Source organism: Ceratotherium simum, chromosome 26, assembly GCF_057802395.1.
Source record: "Ceratotherium simum simum isolate JZ-2026a chromosome 26, ASM5780239v1, whole genome shotgun sequence".
Lineage (NCBI taxonomy): Eukaryota > Metazoa > Chordata > Mammalia > Perissodactyla > Rhinocerotidae > Ceratotherium > Ceratotherium simum.
The window spans coordinates 23490323-23515874 of NC_141925.1; the positions used below are offsets into that span (position 1 = coordinate 23490323).

The following is a 25552-nucleotide window of genomic DNA, read 5'->3' on the forward strand; positions in this document are numbered from 1 at the left end:
ATCAGTAGCTAAAGAAACATTTAAAAAGCAAATAAAGAAATCACGCATGATGCCAGCACCCTACCTCAACAGCTGATTTAATTTTCACATTTATCACCTTCCACACTGGGTCCATAAACACGCTTTGTTCCCACTTTGTACTTACCACATATGTACCATTTTTATTCTGCCCTTTTCACCCCTACCGAACAGATCACAAACAATCCCTGTGTTTCAACACTCTTCATAATTATTATGGCTGCTTGAGATCCCAGGTTCTGCTTCCCAGGTGGTGGGCACTGGATTGCTTTCAGGGTTTGTTATGACTGAACACTGACCGTTGTTCCTGATCAGGAATGTGCTTACTAGGCAAAGACCAAGCATATGGCATTGTCTATGTTTTTATATTTCTTCTGAGAAAGCCGTGTACGTTACCAGCAATGTCTGAGTTTGCCAATTTCAACATCATCTCGCTAGCTTAAGAAGTTGTCTTTGTTGTGGTGAAGACTCTGGAGCCCAATTGCTTATGTTTGCATGCTAGCCCTGCTACCATACTAGCTGTGTGACCTTGGGCAAGTTACTTAACCTCTCTGTGCCTCATTTTCCTTATCTATTAAATGGGGATAATAAAAGGAATTACCCCATAGGGTTGTTGTAAAGAGTAACGTCTCAATACAGTCAATCCTTGTTACTCACAGATTCCGTATTTGCAAATTCACCTAGTCACTAAAATTTATTTGTACCTCCAAAATCAATACTTGCAATGCTTTGCTGATCATTCAAAGACGTGTGCATAGTGGCAAAAAATTTTGGTTGCCTGACACACACGTTCCCCGCTGCGGTGAACAAAGGGACGCTCTGCCTTCTTGTTTCAGCTCTCACACAGTAAACAAGTGTCCTCCTCGCGGTCTACTTAGTGCCACGTTGTTCGTGTTTTTGTGCTTTCTGTTGGTGGTTTTGCTGTTGAAACTGGCCCCCAGGCATAGCGCTGAAGTGTGTCTAGTGTTCCTAAGCTCAAGAAGGCTGCGATGTCCCTCACGGAGAAAATGCATGTGTTAGGTAAGCTTCATTCAGGTGTGAGTTCAAGTGCTGCTGGCCGTGATTCAGTGTTCATGTATCAACTATGTACTAAGTAAAAAGTGCCTCTACACGGAAACACACACAAAGCAAGGCTATGTATTGATCAGTTGATGAAAATGTTGTGACCACAGGCTCACAAGAACCAAATCCCGTATTTTCCCCTAGCAACAATGGCTCAGTATTCACTAGTTCAGTGTTTGTGGCAACTTTATAGACTATAACTACCACGAATAACAAGAATCGACTATATGTAAAGCGTTTAGAACAGAGTTTGGCACACTATACACACCCTTTATGTGATTACTATTAATTACTATTATTTTAAAAAATTTACATTATGCTAACTTGGTAGGAACTTATTTAATCCCTGAAGGGGATGCATGCTTGTGGCCATGGTGGTTGGTTCTATTTCTTCTTGTGCGGAAATAAATCTAGTTGAGGTGGGGTGCGGAAGGGTGTTTATAAAGACACTGAAGGGCTTGGTGTCAGATGGGAGCAGTTCTGAGGAGCCGAAGAAGACACTGTGCACTGTCTATGGCAACGCAGTTTCAGGAGTGGGGCGAGGACCAGGCCAGGTGTGAGGCTGGGCCTTAGAGAAGGCTGATCTAGAGGCCCCGCATGCTCAGACTAAGAACTTTTCAGCCAATGGGTGTGATAATCATATCATTAATCTTGAACAAATCTTGCATTAATGTGTTTTTCAACCTATCAATAAAAGCATTGGAAGATAAAATGATGGTGTTTGAGATGTCAGGGGTGAGAGTTTGAGAACACATCTATTTACTGAAGCAAAGAATCAGTCTGCCTGGTCAGAAGAAGCGGGTTTTCTGATTTGCAGATGTGTTACATGAGACCTCTCTCACAAAGGCTGAGACCCTATACCACGCTGCGTTCCACATTGAACAAAGTGCCACCATCACACAAAGTAGAAGTGCATGAAATCAGGGCTGTCCCCAGAAATCCAGGCCGTGTGGCAGCAGCGCACACGCATGCCAGCTGTCTGTCTCAGTCACCGTGGGGCGAGGGTGGGGGCCTACGTTTTGCTAACGTGCGTTTGAGCCTCTGAAGGAGAGCAGAAAGACCCCACAGGGCCCCCAGCAGTCTCCCTCGCTGCTCCTCCAGGTGTGTAATGGGCCTCTTGGAGGCTGTTTGTAGGCGAACAGGTGGGCACCCGCCTCCGGCCTCTGGTCGTCAGAGCGCGGTTCTCTCTCCTCGGGGGTGGGGTGGGGTGGGGTGGCGGCGGCGCAGGCTCGTATAATGAGGAGAAAGCGGTCATTTCTCTTGCAGGATATTAAAGCATTTGAAAACCAAGGACCCCGTGCAGCTGAGACTGGAGCACTTGGAACAAGGGTTCTCTGTCTACGTCAACGGGGCCAATTCGGAACCGAAGACGTCGCCTCGGAAAGCCATCCACTGCCCCTTCTCCAGAAGCGCCTCCCACGCTGAGGGGACACAGGGTGAGCACAGGCCCTCCCGGGCCCCCCAGCAGCTCTGTTCGTTAATTACGGACAGTGGAGCCACATCCTGTGCACATAAACTCACCAGCAGATAGCTAGTTAACCTATACAAGTTAACTGTACCCACTTGGCCAGAAAGAAAGAGCATGAGAGTGAGCAAGACAGAGAAATCCTTATTTATTCCTTGTTAAACTAGTCTCGGCCTCCACTACCCCAGGGCAGACCTGGCCAGAGCAGTAATTCCTGGCTTTTACATTTCCTAGGTCTCAAGTGCCAGTAATTTAAGGAAATGTCCAGGATAATTTTGATATACCTGATGTCTTAACTTCAGTCCCTAACCCTGTGTGATATTTGATTCCACTGTTCGTTTCTGAATTCAGTTAATCCAGACTCTGCCTACTTTAGACGGATTTCATGTGTCCTGTAATAAAAGCACAGAAAATCTGTGAAGTGTAATAGAAAGCGCCCAATCCAGTGGCTGGCCCGATATAGGCACCAAAAATGATCTGGTGGTTGACAATGAAATGGCAGAGCTCATGGAGTCAGGTCCCAGTTTGGCAGTGTTACTTTGGGGAAGCCATTTTGTCTCTCTGTGCCTCTGTCTCCTCATCTTTAAAATGGGACTGATGGGCCGGCCCTGTGGCTTGGTGGTTAAGTGCGCGCGCTGCGATGCTGGCGGCCCGGGTTCGGATCCCGGGTGCGCATCGAGGCACCACTTCTCCGTTCATCCTGAGGCCGAGTCCCACGTACAGCAACTAGAAGGATGTGCAGCTACGACACACAACTATCCACTGGGGCTTTGGGGGGAAAAAATAAAATAAATAAAATCTTTAAAATGGGACTGATGAGGGTGCCTATCTCCAGGGTGCCAGAGTGCCCTTCAAGGCAGGCCACTTTGTCTGAGAGGCCAGTGTGCTACCACATTACAAAAAGAGGATTTGGAACAAGGCAGAGCTGAGTTTGAACTCTGTTCTGCCACTTTCTAACTTGAGACCTCTGCCAGTTGGGTCCTCTCTGACCCTCAGTTTCCTCTTCTGTAAAATGGGAATAATTATGCCCACCTTGCCAGCTTTCCAGGAAGATTAAATGACGTAAGAAATGTACAGTGTCTGGCACACAGTAATCTCTATTTGTGTTGTTCTGATTCATTGCTTCACAGGCATGGTAAGATCCCAAGCCATTAACAGACACTAAACGTCAAAATAACAACAGGGGGATAAAAGGAGAAAGTGATGTCCCAAAACCTTCCTCCAGGAGAGTCACTGCAGTTCAGCTTGGAGTTTAGCATGAGCTTCCCAGCCCCCAGGGCAAAGAGGGAAATGGGATGACTGTTCTAGCTTTCTTGGAGGAGGAGTTGGCCAGACCTGCTGCTAGTTAGGAGAAGCAGGCCTTTGCTGGTCCTGGTTTCAGGGAGGGGCAGATAACAGGAGTCTCAGTACTTGGGCCACCAGCAGTACATTTATTCATTCAACAAACATCTCTCCACTCTCCTGGCTTTTACACATATGCTGGCCTATCGTGCACACCGGCCTGTTCCCTGTTTCTGCACCTCGGAGATTATTCCTTTCATAGATAGACCTGCCCGATTCAGCTGTGCATTATTACACCTATTATTGCATAGCATGGAGTTATTCCCCATGCCCTTTTGGCTGGGCATTGTGCTTGTTTTCTAATGCCTTGCTGCTACAAATGGTGCCACAGTGAATAGCTTCACATACAAGACTTCAGACACAGCGACGTGCGTTTTAGATGTAAGTTACAAAACTACCCTCCGTGTGAGCTTGTCGCCGGTGCCTCACCAGGTCTCCTCCCTCATCTCTGGTGCAGATTGCGGACGAAGAACCCTGTTTCGAGAAGCTGAAGAAGCTTTAAGACGAAGTTCACGGACAGCCCCCGGCAAAGTCCAGCGCCGGGGATGGCACCAGGTCTGGAAACCCTGGGCAGGGTCAAGACGATGGCCCAGCTCATGCTTTAGAATAAGGAGTGGGGTTATTGTGGGAACAGAAACATAATCAGAGCGTTCAGAATCCCCGTGGGCAGGGCGTGGGTCTGGCTGGGCACCGCAGCAGTGCCCTCTCTGTGTGGCGCTGGCCTCTGGAGAGCGGAGGAGCCCTCAGCACCCTCCAGCCCTCTCCACAGCATGGCCCTCCTTTCTCGATGTGTAGGCGTGTCCACGGTCAGACTCGCAGCCCCGTCGTGATGACTCACTCATACAGCACCTACTGTGTGCCAGGCACGCACTGGGTGAGTAAGAGGAAGCCCCTGCCCCACAGACCTGAGATGCCACTTTGGGTCACTGCTGATGCTGCCCATGCCAGCAGCTTGTACCTTTGAGCACATCCCGGGCACCAGGCATGGGCTAAGCTCCCCCGTGACCCCTCTCCTCCGCCCTCACAGCAGACCTGCAGGGTAAGTTCCAGTGTCCTCCCTCTTATAAGGGCACTGAGGAGATGGATGCTCAGAAAAGTTAAGTGCGCTTTTCAAGGTCAACAGCTAAGAGGCAGAATCAAGTCTCAAACCCACATCTTTCGCTGCAAGCTCGGTGTTCTTGCCCATATAGTCCTTGTACGTTCCCTTGCAGTCCCTCATTCCTTACCTGGGACCAGTGTGTCTCAGCCCCACTGCACATTCGAATCGCCTGGGAGGCTTTAAAATACCGATGCTCAGGCCCACCCCCAGAGAATGTGACTCGCTTGGTTTAAGGTGAGGCTTAAGCAGTGGTGTATATATACTGCTTCATACTGTGGTCCCCAGGACTGGGACGTAGTGCCTCCTAACACGTTGTGCTGTACCAGATGTGTAGATCCACAGTAAATACTTTTATACGCTCTATCAGCCCGTCTTTGCAAAAGCCCTGTAGGTCTGTAAATATCCTCATTGTGCCGCTGGGGAAATGGAGGCCCAGAAAGTTAAGACAACTTGCTCAGAGTCACATAGCTACTAAGGGAGGAGTGTAGGCTGAGATTTGAACCCTGGACCTGTGACTCCAAACCCAGTGGTCTTTCAGTTCTCCGCACGGGCATTTATGGGTCTTGGATTAAGTGGGGAAGGGTGTTCCTGCCTGCTAACTCCCAAAGCCTTCTCTCAGTGCTGATGAGCCAGGGCTGCAGGGCACACAGCCTGGAGGCTCCTTTTGTCCCCAGCAATGAATGTTAATTTCTCATTAATGAGGCCCTTCTCCACTTTCTCACTTCAGACAGTCCTAGTTGTTTCGAGTGCCTTCTATTATCAGGAGCCATATTTGTGTCTTAGACTGTGACATAATGGCTGGCCCCAGAGTCTGTGCAATTTAAAAGACTTGGCGTAAGATTAATTAGCATCCCTCCGTAGTCTCTCCCTGTGGTCCCACACTTCACAGGGCCTAATCATGGCTAATTTCCTGGCTTCCTGATGCCATGAAGGCTGTAATTGTCCTTCTGCACTGTATCAGTCAGGGGTCAGTCAGCGCCTAACAATAGAGACCTCTCAGGCTATTTTAATCAGAAAGAAAGTAATGCAGGGAATCAGGGGCTTATCAAATCCTTGGGCCAGTGAGAGGATGGGCTCTGAGCTGGGCCTCCAGGAGTGGCGCCCAGCATCCTAGCATGGGCCTGCCGGGAAAGCCGTTACCTAGGACACGGAGAGGAAGGCAGGAGATCAGTATCGGGAATGCATCACCTTAGCTGCAGTCCAGGTTCAGGAAGCCACTGCTACAAGGATTGGCCTCAGAGTGACGCTGTGCCTGCTAGGGCCAACGCTGTGAAGAAAGACCCTGCCTGTAGCTTGTCCAGTCTGGGTGGGACATTGTTGAAAAACCCACTGTGCTCAGCACAGAAACAGCCAACCTGTGTCCCCTCCTCTCCTCTCCTCACTTCTGCTTTCCTTGTCCATGAGGCCATCTGATGGGCAGCACCTAAGTTGCCTCCAGAACCCCAGCTGAAGGGGAGTCTGGGAAATGCAGTGTCTGGCTTTCCGGCCTGTGCAGAAAGGCACCCTAGGGAAAGAGTGGAGTGGGTGCTGGGGGCCAACTGTCCCCCACCACTACCACATCAACTCTGCTCCACCCACGTGCGGTCCCTTGGGGACCACCCCTCAGAGATGTAGACAAGCCGGGGAGCATTCAGAAATGGTGAATGGACTAGAAGCCACGTCATGAAAGAAATCATCCATTCATCTAACACACGTTTATTACCATGGGCCAGGCACGGTGTGAGGCTGGGGTTACAAACAGAGAAATCGAGTAAGGCTCGGTTCCTGCCCTGGCAGATCCTGCCGTGATGACATGGATGCTGCTTAACCTGGGAGGAGGAGCCACAACTGTTTTCAAACACGAGGGGGACCAGCCTGGTGGAGTCCAAAAGTTAACAACTTGAAGGCTGTGGGCCGAACTTGTACCCCAAATAATGTTTTTTGGACATTTTGGACTCAGGGTTAAAGCCTGAGTCACTTGCTAACATTGAAATTCAAAAGATTTTACATATTAAAAAAAAACAATCTAGATTCCTACCTCACTGGAAAGATGGAAAGATCTGGCCCCCACGCTGGGCTGCCCTCCCAGGAGGCAGCCAGCAGCAGAAGCCCAGGAGCGGTTGCCCACTTTAGACAGGGCACAAGCCCTCCTGTTTGCCACAGTCCCCACCACTCCCTTTAGAGCCCCAGAGCTGAGGCCGAGTGGCAGCTGCAGTTTGTTACCATGCTCGGGCTACTGTTTCTCTTACACCAGGTAGCTTCCCACCTTTCCATTTCCCTACGGGCTCATTGGGGCATTTGAACTTGAGGCCCCTGGAGAGTGGAAGGGAATGAGCTTTGGAGTCAGACAAACTACTTAAGAGCTGTGTGCCCTGGAGCTGGCAATGTGACCTCTGAGCTCTGGGTTCATCATCAGTAAAACCTCCCAGGGCTGCTGGGAAGGAAGGTGTGCACAGTGCGTGTCACAGGTGGTCCATCAGCAGGGGCTGTCTGCTTCTTCAGGTTGGAGGACCTGGCGGCAGGTGACAGAGAAGTCCTGAGAAATGGCTAAGAGCACAGACTCCAGAACCCAGCGGCCCGGGTTCAAAGCCTCAGCTGCACCACTCACTAGCTGTGCGGTCTTGTATAAGCTGCTGAAGCTCTCGGTGCCCACTTTCTCGTCTGTAAAGTGGGCTGGATAATGGTACCTGCCTGATAGGGTAGTTACTGAGGATCCAATGAGCCAGTGTCTGTAGAGCGTTTCAAGCAGTGCCCAGCACGGAAGAAGCAGTTGGTAAATGGGTGTAACCACAGTTATTGGTGGAGGGCAGATGCAGAGGGCTGCCTGGCCTGGAGACCCCGGCTCTTCACTCTAGTGTGCTCCTTCACTCATTCCGTCCCTCGGTCGCTCTGTGACCATTGACTGAGCACCTACTAAGTTCTGGACACCTACAGGTGCTGGGGTCAGAGCCCTGCTCTCCTGGAGCTCAAGTTTCCGGGGCATGGGCGGGGAGGCAAAGGACCAGAAGCAAGCAGGCAAGTAAGTAAACAAGTGGTCTGAGGGAGAGAAAAGAGCGAAAGGAGATGGACAGTGTCTGGGGAAGAGTTATCTGGAGAGGGTAGGCAGCAAAGTCTCCCCAGGGGAGACAGAGCCAGCCCTGAGAAGATCTGGTGGGAGCATCTCCCAGTGGGGGGCACAGTGAGGGCAACAGGAAGCGGGATCAGGCTGAAAGGAGGCTGGGGTGGCCGTGCACAGTGGTGGAGAGGGTGGGCGTGGGGGTCAGGGGTCACAAGTCGGAGGGGCCGATCGCACAGAGCCTAGAAGACCCCAGGAAGGAGTTTGGATTTCATTTTAAGTGTGAGGAATCTCCTGGAGGGTTTTCAGCAGGAGAGTTACATGTTTGGGTTCCTGTTTTGGAAAAATTCCCCAGCTCTTGTGTGCAGAGGGCTGCCTACAGGGCCGAGTGGCTGCAGGAGGCCGGATGGAGGCTTTGAAGCCCGGGTGTGGCAGGGCTCCCTGGAAGCCTGCTCAGTGTTTTTCTCTCTGCCAGCCATCCCCAGCGCCCACCTCCGCACCTCCCTTCCATCCCCCAGCTTCCGCTTACTCCGGGGCCCTGCCGCCTCATAGCTGCGGCTTTCCCCAGCCTTCTCCATGTCACAGTTTTTCACTCCCTTGGTATTCGTCTGTTGAAATTTTCCAAGAGAGACCATGTGACTTTCTCAGCTTGTCTTTGTTACTCGGGTCAAGGCCTGGACTCCTGCCCCAGTGGACTGTGACTGCGGGTGGGGCCCGGTCAGCAGATTCAAAGCTGCCTGCCCCGAGCTGCACCCTGAGCAGGGACTGGGTCCCCTAGCTTCTGTCGAGGAGGCTGGAGGCAGGATAGTAAATAGACTCCATGTGCCAACTACACTATTGTTATTGTCAGGAGGAAGAGAGACTGGACTGGTTTCCTTTGTCCCCAGGAGCTGGAGGAGTTAAGGAGACAGTTTCTCCATGGTAGAAAGCAGGTGGGGACAGATTTGGGGTCCGTGGGTTAGAGAGGAAGGCAGTCTATCCTTACGTTTTTTGGATGGGCTCCACCTTCTTTGGAGGCAGCAGGGGTAGGCAGAGTGGTCAAGGCAGCAGAGTCCCCAGTGGCTGGTGGTGGCCAGTTGGGCCCTGTGGTGGCCCATCAGGGACCACAGCCCCGTCCCAGCCCTGGGGTTTCTCCCATATGGCCGTGCCCAGCAGGAGGGACAGCTGGGGCCACGCAGTCACCCGGTGCATTCGCGCTGGCCCTGGCCAGGTCGGCAGGAGATGCAGTGGTCACAGTGCGCGGTAAGCCCTGCGGTCACAGCCTACTCCCCACAGGCGCCACTTCCTCTGCGTTGCCTCTCTGCACTCTGACTTGTCTTGCCGGTTTTCCTCACCATACCCCTAAACTCTCCCGAGTCGCACATCGCCTCCCTGCTGACCAAGCCCAATACCTTTGCCTCGTCCAGTAGAACAGATTTCCGTTTGTAGGGTCTGGCCCAGCACCTAGGAAGCGCTTTTGGGTAGAGCCGCGCGCGACGGAAGGGGTTCCTGAGGCCCACAGGCCCGAGGATCCCTGGGCCAGAAGGTCACAGAGTCATCCAACTGCTGGCTGAGAGGCTGACAGCTCCACCTGTGAAACCCCTCCCGGGACTCGCCAGTGCTGGGGGGACCAGGGAGGTGCATGGCGATGGCTGGGTCGGGCTTCCAAGCAGCCACCCGCTCTGTGGAGTGGGCTGGCGCTGATAAATGGGCTCTGGTTGGTCCTGTCCTTTCTCCCCCCACTTCTCGGCCTTAGATCTTTCTGCTGCTATCAGTGGATTAAGATTTATGGCTTCCTCAGCCTTGTAATACTTGGGTGGACAGCGGCCTAATCAACAGAGCCGTCGTTTACCAAAATGCTGTCAGATTTGATGAACGTCATCAGCTCTTAGCATTAAATTGGTAGTGAAGGGATTGGCCTTCCAGCAATTTACTGTGGGGTGGGCTTTCCTTAAAGGCCTGGAAGCAAGCGTATTGCAATTATTAAAGCAGAGGCTTTGCTCCCGCTCAGCGGCTGTATCCGGTTTCCTGTTGAGGGCGAGGCAGCCTCAGCACCTCCAGGAAAGCTCGCAGTGAAAATGGGGAGGAGGGGGCCCTCTCCTTTGTTCTCCTCTTGTAAATTTCCGGAACCCCTGCAGTGAGGACAGTAAATGAAACAACCCATAAAGCATCAGCCTTTACGGTGACCTTGCACGATGCAGACTGTCAGTGTCGAGTGCTGTTATTTGTATGAGATCAGACAAATCCGGGAAGAACATGTCAAATAAGGTAGATTTACTCCGCACCCCAAACCCGCCTGTCAGGGTTTTCAGAGCTCTCCCACCTCCAGAGGGAGCCATTTACATACTATACAACCTGTGCAACCATCCAGGGCAGCCCCCTGCCTTGCTCTTTTTTTGTAAATGACAATAAGCTTTAATGCACACCTCTTAGAACGCTTGCTAAGACGGGTGGCAGATCCATACAAATAACTCTGGGCATGACACTGGGCTGAGTGTGGCTGAGTACAAAAGAAGCTGGCCTTGGGCTCGCAAACTGGAACACAGGTGTTTGGGTGTCGGGGCTTTTAAATCCTGTCCAGGTGTATGGTCGATACTACGAGGATCTACTCAGGTCTGGGCGCTGCGAGCAGGCGGGAGAGAGCAGCCGCTTAGAAACGCCCACTCCAGGCAAAACAGCATGCCAAATGGGGAGCCAGCCAGGAGCTCGGGCATCATCCTTGCAAGGGCGTGAAGGTGGGAGGCCGGGAGCGGGCGCGGCTGGGGGCTGGGTTGGAACCCGCCAGCCTTGCGCTTCTCCTGGGGAAGTGGGCGTTCTTATGTGGGCAGGGCTGCTTGCCTCTCCTCCCAGTAGTGTTAGAGGCGCCTCCCTGGGGCTGGGGCGGGGGAGCAGGCCAGATGGAGGGACTATTTATTCCCCTCTCCGGCACCCACTCAGCATTTAGAAACTCTTTCTGGACCACATTAATTTTGTCACATGTTGCTTCATAAACACATTCTTCCGTTATGTGTGGTGTATGAACTCCTTGAGGCCAGAGTGTTGGTTTTTAAATGTTTTATGTCTTGACATTTTTCCAGAATCTTGTATGCAGTCAGTACTCGCTAAGGACTTGCTGTTTAAGTGCCTTAACGCCTGCTGCAAACTGTCTACTGACATCTTGGTGAGGGGAGCAGTTGTGCTAAGCTCCTAGGAAGGGAGAGGGATACTTCCGAGGAAAGGGAGGGTGGGAAAGATGCAGAAGAGGGAGACACACGTGGGCTCTCCTCCTTCAATGCTGGAGCTCTTTCTCATGTTTATAATTCGAGTCAGAGGCCAAGAGAGCTGTATTAATCCCAACTCTCTTACTTGCCAGTAAGAAATTCCCAATTCAGGCATGGCTGGATCCAGGTGCTCAGATAATGTAACAGAGCTCATTCTCCATCGCTCAACTCTGCTTTTCTCCATATTGCTCTATGTGGTACCAAGAAGGCCACCAGCAGCTTCCAACTTACATTCTGTCACCGTGCTGTTGCATCTCTTCGGCTCCCCTGAACCAATCACCCGGTCACTGTGGGCATGATCTAGTGCTTAGATTGGCCAGGTCTGGGTCATATGCTCCACCCACCCCTGGACTCAGTTCCACGTGAACACTAGGATTGCGGGTGGGGAGGGGGAGAATTTTCCAAAAGAAAGCCAGGGTGCTTTTTACCAGAAGGCAGGGGAATGCCTGCTGGATAGGCAGAAACAACAGCACCCACCACAAAACCTCACAGATCTCCTGATCTTGTGCTACTCAAACTTTAATGTGCATATAAGTCACCTGGGGTCTTGTTAAAATGTGGATTCTGATTCCTCCATCTGAGGCTCAGGTGGGGCTTGAAATTCTGCGTTTCTCACCAATTCCCAGGAGAAGCCAATGCTGCTGGTCCATGGAGCGCACCTGGAGTAGCAAGGCCCTAGTCTAAGCCTCTGTTTCTAGATAAAGAGATAGAGACCCGTGAGGGGCCAGGCTGCACCCCAGGCCTGGGCCCCCTTGCCCCCGCCCTCTTCCTCTCCTGCACTCTCAGCGTTTGGCGATTATTGCATGGTTCCCGGGGAGGCTGGAGGCGCACGCTCTCCCGGAGGTATCAAGGTATCGTGGAAGTCCATCTCTGATGAAGTCAGGGCCTTCACACCTTCATCCTGGCCCGAGGCAGAAAAGCCCCCAGGAGTCTCCTGGCCCAGAAGCCCAGGTTTTCTGTATTCTGAATAGTGCTTGCCCTCCACACACCCTGCTGCTGACGCTAAGAAATGCTCTGAGGGCGAGTTGACGAAGCCTGGGAGGCAGCGAGGCCACCCTTGGAGCTGGGGCCCAGGGCAGCGAGGCCAATGGTCGAGAGGAAGGCGGAGCAGACGTGCGGTTCCAGAAACAGCAGGGTGCGCTCCGAGTCTGGGGCGCATCGCCAAGTGCTGGGGTCTCCTCTGGGAGGAAGATGTCCCATGGCGCCTTCCTTCTGCACCTCCTCCTCCTCCCTGTTCTCCTACCGGGGGTACCCTAGCTGCCTTTTTCAGCCCCTTACTCTCTCCAAGATCTTTTCCTCAAATGATCTGTAGCCCAGCCCTGCCTCCTTTTTTTTGAGTGTTAATGTCAGGAAATTCTCTAATTTCCCTCTGTTCTCGCCAAAGGCTACCATAGCCCAGGCTGGACACATTTATCTTCACATGCCTGTGGGGGGCAATGTAGCATGGTGGTTTAGAACCGGGGTCAGTCAGCAAACTACAGCCTTGGGCCAGATCCGGCCATGGCCTAGTTTTGTAAATAAAGTGTTTTGGGAACCCAGCCACGCCTGTTTATTTAGGGTTATCCATGGCTGCTTTCGAGCTACGATGGGACAGTTGAATATTGTGGCACAGAGCGTATGCTCACAAAGCCTGAAACATTTCCTCTTTACAGGAAACGTTGGCCCATCCCTGGTTTAGAGTAAGGCCTCTGGAGCCACCCTGCTGGGGTTCAGATCTCGGCTCTGCGGCTTCCCAGCTTGTGATCCTGGGCAAGTGGCTTACAGCCGTGTGCCTTGGTTTCCTCCGGGGTTCCCGTGAGGACTAAATGAGCAAACACACCTGAAGCACTTGGAGCTGCGCTCACTCTGCGTTAAGTGACGTGGCACCTGGTGTGAGGGGCTGATGGGGGTGGGGTGGTGTGGACAAGGGTGAGAAAGGGGTTCTGTCCTGACTCGGCGAGTCCCGCAGGGCAATAGGCTCCGCATCTGGTTCACCATCAGGATAATAGCTCCGTTCACCAAGCTCTGGGGTAGCTGAGTCTTACTGGGTGAAGGTTCTGACGTGGGGCCTGGGGGTAATATGTGATCTAAATCACTGTCCCTCCGCGGGTCATCGATTCACACACACGGCTTGTGGGCCTCTTCCTTCTCTTGGTGACAGGGCCCTGGGGTGAGGCCCTCACGCTCAGACTGGCACACATGCAGGGCACTGGAGAGGGGCACCTCCTTAAACATTGCTCCCTGGGTGTCCGCTTGCGCCACCTGGTCCCAGCCCTGCCCTCCAAGTCCAGCACTGGAACAGGTGGCAGTTTCCTTGCTTGACCATGTGACACCCTGGGTGTGCTTCTAGGGGCCCCGGGGATGAAACGTACACCTGGGGGGAGTCTGGCCCCTGTGTAGGGTTGATGCCACATAAGGTGGACAGTACAGCACCCCCGTGCTGTGTGTCGCAGCCCCATGCCAAGGGCTCAGCCCGCGTCACTGTGGGTCCTCCTCACGGCAGTTCTGCAACGGAGGTGTCATTAGTGCCGCTTTAACAAGTGGAAAGTGGTCCTCAGGGAGGTTATGTGACTTGCCCAGGGTTGCACAGGGAATAAGCATCAGAGTTCCAGGAAGTGAACTGGTCTGCCTGAGTTTGGAACGCAGGTCCTTCTACACACACAAGCAGCTCTAATACAACCGCAAACCATGGCAAGTGCCCGAAGGTTACACGCGCTTCAGCTGCATGTGACAGACACTGGACCCCTGGAGCTTAAAGACTCCCACTGTTCTTCTCTCACATAAACAAGGCATTTGGGGGGCAGCCAGGCAACCAGGCTGGTGGGACGGGTGGCGGATGCTTCCAGGGACCTGGGCTCCTTCTGTTTTTCCACTCAGCCGTCCTAAGCATGTAGCTTTCTTCCTTATTCTCACGAGATGGCTGCTCTGCTTCCAAACATCACATCCACTTTCCGTCAGCAAGGGGTAGAAAGATAAAGGGCAAAATCCCATGTCACTGAGTTAGTCTGGTTAGCAGGAAAACAGCGGCTTCCTCAGCAGCTCCGCCCGAACACTTCCCGCCACTCACACCTGGCTCACGCGGCCATCCCTAGCTGCGAGGACCTCCAACGATGTGACCATCCTAAGGGGGCACATTACCACCTCAGTGGAGTCAGGGCTCTGTTCGTAAGGGTGGAGAGGGCAGTGGATAGCTATTGGGCAGGCAGAGTGTCTCCAAAGCTTAGGTGGCATTTGGATACATGGGGAAGATTTGGGAGAATGGCAGTAAGGTTGGTAGAACAGCATGAGCAAAGGCACAGAGGGGAGAGAGTTTAGGGCACAGACAAAGGTCAGGATTCTGTCACAACACAAATCTTATTCACATTGGCTTAAGTGAAAAAGAGAAAGTTTTAATGGTATCTTGCTTCAGGTGTGGCTGGATCCAGGGGTTCTGAACAAATCCCTCAGGACTCTGCTTCAGTCTCTCAGCTCTCTTTGTCTCTGTGTTAGGGGCAGGATGGTCCCCAGCGTCTCTTAGCATACCTCCCTTTAGTCTGGCACCCCTGCAGGAAGAGGGCACCTCCTCCCCACAGCTCTGGCAGGAATCCTAGGGCTACTCTCATTGCTGTCTTAGGTCATTCCCATCCCTGAACCAGCTGGCCAGGGTGTGTTGTGAGGGGTGGAGTGGGCTGATTGGCCAGACCTGAGTCACATTCCCACCTGGGGCCACAGGGGGACTGAGAGTCGGGGAGGGACATGGGGCCCGGAGGAAAATGAGGGAGGTGTTTCCTGAAGGACTGGGAATGGACGCTGGACTGACAAACCTGCAGATACTCGGTACCGGAAGCAGTTCTGCTTGGCCCACTTGTCGGGTATGTGACCGGACGCACAGGAATCAGTGTAGGAGAGACAGGTGGGGCCAGATTGTAGAGAACTGCGCATGCCAGGTGTACCGTGTAGGGTACAGGTTTGGCTGCTAAAGCAGGGAGACCCAAATAACAGTGGCTTGAACAACGTGCAAGCTGATGTCTCTCGGACACAGCGGTTCCGCGCTGCGCAGTCACCTGCTCCGAGAGGTCACGGAGGAACCCAGGCATTAACTCTTGTTCTCCACCATCCTCTAGATGTTGCCTCCTTCCCACAGTCCTTGGCAGCTCACCACCACCTCCGCCCGAAAGGGAAAGGGGGGCTCTCCCTTTCCCTTTACGGGCGCAGCCTCAAAAATGCACACACCCCTCCCTCCCACCCACTCCGTCTGGCCAGAACATGTTCATGGGATCCCTCCCAGCTACAGGGGAAGCTGGGAGCGCCAGGTGCACGTCTGGAAACGGGATTCAGGAGAGGAAGGGAAATGAACACTGGGGGACAGCCTGTATTCTGCCACACCAGGCCAAGGAGTGGGTTCCCCAAAGAATGATCCAAGGAATGCTGGGAGGTAGAGAGGCACCCCCGCATACCATTTCCATGGCCTCAAAAGTTTGGGAAATGTTTCATGCTGTGTTTTATTTTAGGATATCCACAGTGTGGGGGGGGCGGGGTTGGGGGAGCATATTAAAAGCCTTGAAAGGTCCTGAAGAAAAAAACCCAGGGTTTCCTAAACTTATTTTATCGCAAAGTCCATTTTGGGAAGTTTAACACCTACTAAAATTCTACTGATAAGTCCTTTCAAACCAAAAAGTTACTAAAAAATTCTACTGAACACACTTTGGAGAGTAGGAAGCGGTAAAGACTTGAATGAGGTGGTGTGACCCGTCCAGGCTGGCCTGCGTGAGAGGATGGCGGGCAGCGTGTGTCGTGACACCACCGCTGTCGTTCACAGAGGTGCCACCTTGCAGGCCGCCCCTAAAGTGCTCGCTCCTCAGAGGAATCGTGTCTGAAACGCTCTGAATCTTTGTGTGCAGAAGTCTGTGCAGATCAGAACGGAAGCGGGCCCGCGGCTCCACATTGAACCTCCTCTGGACTATTCTGAAGACTTTGAGACGTGTGGGGACGTGACTGTCAAGGCAAAGGATGCTTCTGGAGATCGTCCACAGGTAGGACAGGCCTCAGCTCAGGGCTATAGCGGCTCTTGGGGGCGCTGTCTAGCAGTTACTTATCTCTTCCCTTACTCACGCCCCTGCCCTTTTGCAGTCTCTCATTCATTTCCCACACTTGAAGGAGCACACAGACCACATGCTAGACGCTCCGCCAGGCACCTGGTCAGTAAGGCTGGTGTCTGACCCGAGAGAGGCCACAGCATACCATCCCTCTACCGCCAGAGGGAGCTGAGAGGTGGGGCAAGGTGTGGCGGGACCAGGAGGGAGAGTATCCAGAAAGGCTTCCTGGAGGGAGTGACATTTGCCTGGGTCCTAAAAGCTGGGTGAGAGTGTGAGGGCAAGGAGGTGAGGGTAAGCAGGCAGAGCTGATACTCAGCCTGTCTGCACCTGTATGCACGCGCCTGTTGTTGTTAATTTTTTTTTTTTTAGTGAGGAAGATTTGCCCTAAGCTAACATCCGTTGCCAATCTTCCTCTTTTTTTTTTTTTTTTTTTTTTTGCTTTAGGAAGATTAGCCCTGAGCTAACATCTGTGCCAATCTTCCTCTGCTTTGTATGTGGGATGCCTCCACAGCATGGCTGATGAGTAGAGTAGGTCTGCGGCCAGGATCCAAACCCGCAAACCCGGGCCACTGAAGCGGAGCACGCGGAACTTTAATAACTACTCAACCACGGGGCCGGCCCCTGTTGTTACATATTTTGAATTTCACCCCTGGGGCAGCAGAAGCCACACGTGGAAACACCCAGAAGCCCTGTGTAGCTGTAGCTCAGAGTGCATAGCCCTGCCGCAGCTGACGATGCTGACGACCGGGGCGTTTCACTCCCCTTGCGCAAACATCATTTCCTTTCTGAAATCCTGGGAACTGTGGTGGTACACCCCAGTCTTCCCTTTGACCAGCATTTGCCAGGCACCTACTTGTGAGCGTCAGGCCCTGTCCTAGGCACCAGAGACACAGAAATGAACAAAACTGACGAGGGGCCTATTCCTCAGCAACTTAACGTTCTGGGAGGGAAACGGACAGTGAAGAATAAAAAGATAAAGAAAGAATAAAACCAAGAAATAAATAATGAGATAATTTCAGGTATTGATAGGTGTTCTGTAAAGAAAACAAGAGGGAGATGGGACAGCAGGTGGTGTGGGGGAGAGGGCAACATTAGACAGGGTAGAGAGGGAAGGAACGCTTCTCTCAGGTATGACAGTTCGGCTGAAACCTGACGGATAAGAAGGAGCCTGCCTGGCAGCGAGCAGTGGGAAAAGCATTCCAGGCAGAGGGAACAGCAAGGACAGATGACTTGAGGCTGGGCTTGTTCAAGGAGCACAGTGCAGGCACCACGTGAGTGAGGGCGAGTGTAGAGTGAGGTGAGGCTGGAGAGGTGGGGGCAGACCCCCCACAGGCAGTGCACAGTGACCTGGGCGCAGGCAGGGGTGGGGGCGGATGGTTGGATCTTATTCCAAGGGCATCATTTTTATACGTAGAATGAATGAGTAGGTCATCTTTGTGGTATGTACGAGCAAAATTATCGAAAGGTGGCTGGTCAAAGCCAGTGCTAAGCCAGTCCCTGCCCCGTTTGCCAGAATGCATTTGTTCAGCTGTGGTCCCAGGCTGCAGATTTGATAGCCTCACCAGAAGGACGGAATCTTTCTTCCGCATGTCTCTTCTGTACCAAAAACCTGCTCTCAGGAAATGAAAATCACGCATAAAGGCGATGGGAATGTTGTCCAGGAAACGTTCCTCTGATCAGTGTTGCATGCTGCTGTTTCCGTCTTTGCTCAGAGAGGAAGGACAGTTAAGGAGCAAGGGATCGCTTTATTTCACATCCCGCCTGCAAAAAGTCTGAAAGTTAATTGGAAATGTTTGCCTTCCTGGAAAAAGAAAGTCCTTTTCTATGGAATGACCCAATGACCTTGTTTCTTAAACAGTCCATAGAAATGGGATTTTACATAAGCAAAATTGTGGACTTGATTGCCTTTAACACACGCCTCCACATAACACACAGACACACACACACACTTGCCTTTGAATCAACCACACCGTCCCCTGCTCAGGATCAGTCAGTGCAAAGAGCCTTCAGTTTCTCTTGGTTTGGGAGGCTGGTTTTTAGCCCAGTTCAGTCTGTTCCAGTCCCAGCCCTGCCCCATGTCACAGGCTGTGTGCTACCCTTCAAGCAGGAGGCGTGGTTCTTCCCTCTTCCCCTTTGGCCCAGCATTTGGCACCTCCTGTTAAAAGAACATCTCTTCCTTCCTTTGCAAGCCCCCAAGCTCCCTGCAACACAAGGCAGCCTGTTCCTCACCAGCTATTAGGCTCCATTAGCATTCCTGTGTGCATGTGCTCCGAATCAGCATCGCTGTGCTCCGCCAGCACTTAATTTTCTCCACTATGAGTGCTTGATTGTATTTCTTTCTTTCCCTTTTTTCCCCATCTTGAGGGGGCACTCCTTACGGCTTCACAGTCAATTTCCCCTTGGAGTTATTTTCCTGCTAAGTGAAAGAGTAAAATAGCATCATCGCCAGTTTTCGGCAAAGGCAGAAGCCTTAAGAGATACAATCTGAACAGGGAAAGAAAAAAGTGCGCAGCTAAATATACTCAGCCACCTCGCCCTGTTTGCAAGTGCAGCCTGAAATGGAGCAAAAGGAAATGCATGTCCGCGTGTGTACTTTTCATCTGACCTTCGCTGTTGAAACACACCAGCCTTTTCGCCTTCAATCATATCCTTAGTGAACTTCAATTTCTTGGCGGCTCTGGGTTCACAGACTGGCACGCTGCAGACATGTTCTCTTGGCCTCCACCCTGTTGACTTGCACAGTGCTTTTAAAAGATGTGAATTACTAGCTGACATTTAAGAATCAGGAGACTCCATGTCAAAATCTGAATTTGGGGCTTCTCTTGAAAAATCGGAAGATTTGGGAACCACATTCTTACACAGCAGCAATGACTAGAGCTGAGGAGCAGCCGTACCCTTAGACAAGTATGTGCACTCCAATGTGCCATAGTCCCTACCAGGGGTCCCAGGCAGTGTTCTAGACACTGCAGATAGAACAGACAATAAACAAGTATATAATACACCCGCAGGTGATAGGGCTTATAAGCGAACTAGAGCAGAGTAAGGGGCTGGAGAGAGATAGGCAGGGATGGGGCTTATATTATATGGGACGGCAGAGCTTCCCCTTTTTGGGGCTACGTGAGCAGAGGCCTCGAGGAAGCCAGGGAGTGAGCCACGTGGAGAAGAGCAACCCAGGCACAGGGAGCAGCAGGTGCAGAGGCCCTGAGGCGGGCGGACGGCAGGGAGGCCAGTGTGGCAGGAGCTGAGTGAGCGAGGGGAGGAGGAAGAGGAGGTGAGGCCAGAGAAGTAACCAAGGCTGAGATGGCAGAGGGCTTTGAGGGCCATGGTAAGGGGAGGGATTCTACTTTGAGTCAGAGGAGAAGCCATCGTGGGGTTTTGAGCAGCTGAGCAACTCCGAGGAGAGGAGGGCACCTCTGTCCAGAGAATTCTGCCAAAGTGCCAGGTCTTAGTCCTGTTGGCTGTGCTTGGGCTCTGTGCTGCAATGGATGATAAGGCTCCATTTAAATGCTCTCACTCCATTTAAGTATCAGGACTTAAACAAAGTGTACATTTTTTTCTATTATTAAGATACCTTTTTTCCCTGATAATGCTCCATCAATATAAAAAATTCAAATGATATAAAGAAAACAAAAGTCCTTTCATAATCCCATTGCCCAGAGATCGTTACTGAGAATAGATGGGAATATAAGCATCCAGACTAAAAATTGCATATATTTATTCTATTTATTGTATGTATATATTAATTATATCTAAGAGGAGATAGTCTGGAATGTTCTGGTCCTGGCCTGTTCCCAGTGGGTGGTATTTCCTGAGTTTAGTTATCTTATCAGTCCCTGAGAGCGTGACGGGTGATGGGAAGACTTGACCACCCCAACATCTTCTAGAATGCTGTCTCTGTGGTTTTTTTCCATTCTGTGGATCCTGGAGTGGGGTGAATTGGATATTTGCCCACAATTACAATTCAGTGTTTTAAAGCATTGTTACTTGATGACACATGCAAACAACTAAAGACTTCTCATAACCCCTGTGCCATCGGCAGGAGTGCCGTGTGTAGACTCTGCCGTGGCCCGGGACAGCTCGCTCACCCATCGCTACTGTGTAGATTAGGCGGTTGTGCCATCCAGGCCAAGCATCCCCCAGTGGAACACCCCGCCCCACCCTGTCCCAGGCAGGGCTCCTCAGCAGATCTACTCGTTTGCCCTTCATTCATTTCAATGGCAAGACTTGAAAAATGAGGGATCATTTTAAGGCATTTCCATTGTCTGGGTACTTCTGCTGTTTTGGATTGCCATATAAATAACCTTTGAGTGAGTGCCTTTTTCTTCTTTATTTTTTATTGTTATTTTCACATAAATGGGATGATACCATCTACAGTATTTGGTAATCCCACCTTTTTTACCCAGCAACGTGCCATGGCCATCTCTCCACACTGGTGCTCACTCAGCCATCTGAACTCGGTGGCTCAGAGCACTGTTGAGGCTGTTGGTGGCCTCGGTTGAGTCCTGGTCCTCTTACTGGCTGTGTTCATGCAATGGTGTTGGTAAAGCAGGGATGAGTTTGATCGGATCAGTGTTGGGAGCGAGAGCAGAGAATGACTTAGTGAGGAGAGACACGGGAGGCATGGAGACCAGTAGAGAGATCAAGGACGCAGCACATCTTCAGGGACAGAAGTTGCTTTTACCACGCCCAGTTCTCTCTGCTTGTCCCTAGGAGACCAGATCTCCCAGCAGCACAACACCCTGTGATTCTAATTTCTCCCTTCTGAATGCACACGGACGCCCTGACCCTCCAAGCAGTATGGACAAAGAAAGGATCCTCTTAACTATTCAGGATATAATGGTAAGATCGATTTTCCTCATCCTAACTGTGAAGGGCCAGGGTCTTTTCTGTAGCCAAGCAGCTGGGCCATAGGCTAGGTGCCCCAAGAGGTTCTTCATTTACACCTAGGAAAATGACACAAATAACAACAGGATTTGGCTTTAACAAGAAGCCTTTGCCCACCCACCAGAAGGTTTAAAACAACACAAGAGAGATTCAACTGAATGAGATTATTTTGTTTTGATGATAATGAAAGCTCACGTTAAATGAACACTTACTGAGTGCCAAGCACTGTGTGGAGTGTGTAACATCCATCTCTGCATTGATCCTGTGAGTTAGATGCCTGGTATTTTTGTTCCCATTTTATAGTTTGAGGAATAGAAAAATGATGTTGCTCGCCCAGGCCTCAGAGAAGCCCAGATTGGAAACCCAGACCCCATGACTCCTTGTTCCTCAGAATTAACAATCACAGGTTGGGACCTGCACTGACCTGTTTTTGCTTCCCAAAGCGCCCAGCTCTCTGTAGGGGCACAGTCTGTTGTGAGTATTATTGATGTTCTGCCTGGGAGCAAGGTGTTCAGAGGTGGCCATCCATCAGTTATGCTTAACTGTTTTAAACAATGATCAAGAAGATCTCTCCTCTGCCAAATATCTCCCCAATGACCCCATAGCTGGGAAGGTTGATGAAAAATGTTTTTCAAAAATGAAATCCAATAAGGAAACAACCAGACAAAGCCAAATTGAGGTACAGTCTATAAAACAACTGGCCTGGAGTCTTCAAAAGTGTCAGTGGCCTGTGAGACAGAGAAAGCCTGTTCCAGATTAAAGGAGGCTAGAGAGATGCCACAATAATGTGATATGAGACCCTTGGGGAGGGGGGTTGCTATAAATTTAAGGATGGTTTTGGGAAACAAAATTTGAATATTAACTATTTTAGATAATAATATCATATTGATGTTAAATTTCCTGACTTTGACAATTATATTGTGGTTTTGTAAGAGAAGGTTGTTGTTCTCAGGTTTTCTGAGAATCAGTGAGGAATTGGTGAATGTAGGTGAAGAGTATTTTGGAGTTCATTATACCCTTCTATTATACTATTCTGATAAATTTTCTGTGGGTTTTACATTTTTTTCAAAATAAAAAGTTTTTAAAAAGAAGGAGGAGATAAGCTGCTTCAATAGAGCTAAGCATCAGCAAAGGAAGAAATACAGAAAAGTAAAAAAGGAGACCTGGTTTAAAAAGCTTAATGGGATTGTATTCGTGTCAGTTTCCTGACTGTGCTATTGTGCTACAGTTGTGCAAGATGTTACCATCAGAGGAAACTGGATGAAGGTTGCCTGGTATCTCCCTGTATTATTTCTTATACACGGCATGTGAAATCTACAATTAGCTCAAAAAAAAAAGTGAAAAACTAAATAAATAAACACAAATGCCCAGGTCCTGCCACCCAGAGGTCCTGATTCTGATCCTGGGTTTGGGCTCAGGCATGGGTCTTTTTTTAAACCCGTGACTGTAATTTGCAGCAATGTTGGAGAACCACAGTTATAAGGAAAAGATAGAACTGTGGATCTCAAAATTTGATATGCACGAGAATCACTAAGGATATTTGTTTAAAATGCATACTTTGGGTCTAACTTTTCAGCTGACAGAGTTTATACATAAGAGGTGTAGGGGGAGTTTTTAACAGAAGAACTGCTGGTGATTCTCACCCAGAAGGTCTGAAGCTTAGTCTACCTCAAGGGGAAGGAGAGTCTTGGAAATAATTTGGACTTTGTGATTTGGATTTGGGGACTATAGAAGAAAGAAATTTAAAAATTCTAAGTTAAAATCTCTTCTACGTCACACAAAATTAAGATAACAGTCAAGTAAAAAATAAAATAAAACAACAACAAGAATCCACAGAGAATCACAAAAGCCAGAAGGGGATGGAAGGGGGCTCTGACCTTGTCTTCAAAACCACATCCTGCACTTCTGGAAACTCAGGTGGAAGGGGATGTCACTTAAAATAATAAACGAGGGCCGGCCCCGTGGCTTAGCGGTTAAGTGTGCGCACTCCGCTACTGGCGGCCTGGGCGCGCACCGATGCACCGCTTCTCCGGCCATGCTGAGGCCGCGTCCCACGTACAGCAACTAGAAGGATGTGCAACTATGACACACAACTATCTACTGGGGCTTTGGGGGGAAAAAAAAGGAGGAGGATTGGCAATAGATGTTAGCTCAAAGCTGGTCTTCCTCAGCAAAAAAAGAGGAGGATTAGCACGGATGTTAGCTCAGGGCTGATCTTCCTCACAAATAAATAAATAAACAAACAAACGATACGGAAGCACAATAGCTCCTGACAACATCTCCTGTGTCACAGATTGATTCCTATCCAGAATATTGACCATTAGTATCAAGAAAAGACTAAATTAGGGCCAGCCCCCGTGGCCTAGTGGTTGAGTTCAGTGCGCTGCGCTTTGGTGGCCCCGGTTTGGTTCCTGGGCGTGGACCTACACCACTCGTCTGTCAGTGGCCATACTGTGGTGGCAGCTCACATATGAAAACAGGAAGATTGGCAACGGATGTTAGCTCAGGGCGAATCTTCCTCAGCAAAAAAAAAAGAAAAAAAGAAAAGACTAAATTATATTCTACATACTTTTTTAGGAAGACAAGGAATCTTAATATATTTTAGAAATATTTTTATATAAAATTATTTTATTTAGGTTTTTGAATATTTAAAGAGGTGAATTTTAGATAAATAGAAAATTGATTTTGTATTATATTAAGAATGAATATACACTCCTCATATTTGGTTTTTCTCACTTTGGTCACATTCAGAATATGTCTTAAACTTGAGAAAAAACAATCCAAAGAAAATAGGGGCGTGTAGGAGAGTTAGTTATGACTTGAAAAAATTATGCTCAAATTCAAGATAAGGGTAGGAACATAGTAAAGAATGGTAGAGGGTGTAGCTAAAGGGGAGGGCCTGGACCCATGACAGCAAGGACCAACTTTAGCTCATAGATGTGTTTTGTTGGCTGGCCTGATGTTGTGCTGTGGTTGTCATTGTTGCTGTCCTATTTTGAATTAAAAACTTTTATTCTGAGTGTGCACCAGTTTGCCCTGGTCCCCACCACTCCCTATTGTGTGACAGAGACTCACATGGCCACTTTACACTACATTGCATCTTCTGAAGATGCTGGAGTTTGTGACTTCTGTTTTAGGGAGTAGAAAGAGCAAGTGACTGAGACCCAGCAAGCCTGGAGAGGGTAGTTTGGGCTTTTCCATAAACTCTATGGGGCCTTGGCTAAGTCACACTCTTTTGGAGCCCCCATTTCCTCCCCTACGACAAGAACGGTTAGATTAGGTATTTCCTGTGCCTGTCGGCTCTGAAATCATAAATCCTAGGTGGAGTTTATAGGTGTTCCCATACAGCCATACCTCAGAGATATGCGGGTTTGGTTCCAGACCACCGCAATAAAGCGAATATCACGATAAAGCAAATATCACGATAAAGCGAGTCACACGAATTTTTTGGTTTCCCAGTGCATATAAAAGTTATGTTTACACGGTACTATAATCTATTAGTATGCAATAGCATTATGTCTAAAAAAACAATGTACATACCTTAATTTAAAAATATTTTATTGCTAAAAAATGCTAACCATCATCTGAGCCTGCAGCAAGTCATAATCTTTTTGCTGGTGGAGGGTCGTGCGCCTTGATGTTGATGGCTGCTGACTGATCAGGGTGGTGGTTGCTGAAGGTTGGGGTGGCTGTGTGATAAGATTCTTAAAATAAGACAATAATGAAGTTTGCTGCATCGATTGATGTTCCTTTCACAGATGATTTCTCTGTAGCATGGCAATGCTGTTTGACAGCATTTTACCCACAGAACTTCTTTCAAAATTGGAGTCAGTCCTCTCAGACCCTGCCAATGCTTCATCAACTAAGTTTATGTAATACTCTAAATCCTTTCTTGTCATTTCAACCATCTTCATAGCATCTTCACCAGGAGTAGAATCCATCTCAAGAAACCACTTTCTTTTCTCATCCAGAGGAAATAACTCCTCATCTGTTAGTTTTATCATGAGATTGTAGCAATTCAGTCACCTCTTCAGGCTCCACTTCTAATTCTAGTTCTCTTGCTGTTTCCACCACATCTGCAGTTACTTCCCCCACTGAAATCTTGAACCTCTCAAAGTCATCCATGAGAGCTGGAATCAACTTCTTCCAAACTCCTGTTAATGTTGATATTTTGACCTCTTCCCATGAATCACAAAAGTTCTTAATGTTATCTAGAATGGTGAATCCTTTCCAGGTTTTCAATTTACTTTGCCCAGATTCATCAGAGAAATCACTATCTATAGCAACTATAGCCTTATGAAATGTATTTCTTAAATAATAAGACTTGAAAGTCGAAATTACTCCTTAATCCATGGG

General features: G+C 49.8%; 1 protein-coding gene across 7 annotated transcripts in view; it reads left to right on the forward strand.

Annotated features, from left to right (window-relative positions):
* Positions 1 to 25552, forward strand: part of KATNIP (katanin interacting protein) — a 191521-nt gene that overhangs the window by 56631 nt on the left and 109338 nt on the right. For 6 of the 7 annotated variants that reach the window (XM_087417181.1, XM_087417184.1, XM_014794590.2 and 3 more), the window contains 4 exons: positions 2347 to 2516; positions 4344 to 4441; positions 16118 to 16249; positions 21023 to 21151. In XM_087417181.1, the coding sequence (XP_087273307.1) occupies positions 2347 to 2516; positions 4344 to 4441; positions 16118 to 16249; positions 21023 to 21151 (529 nt within the window). The remainder of the gene's footprint in view (positions 1 to 2346; positions 2517 to 4343; positions 4442 to 16117; positions 16250 to 21022; positions 21152 to 25552) is intronic. The other variant, XM_014794589.2, reaches the window with a different exon arrangement.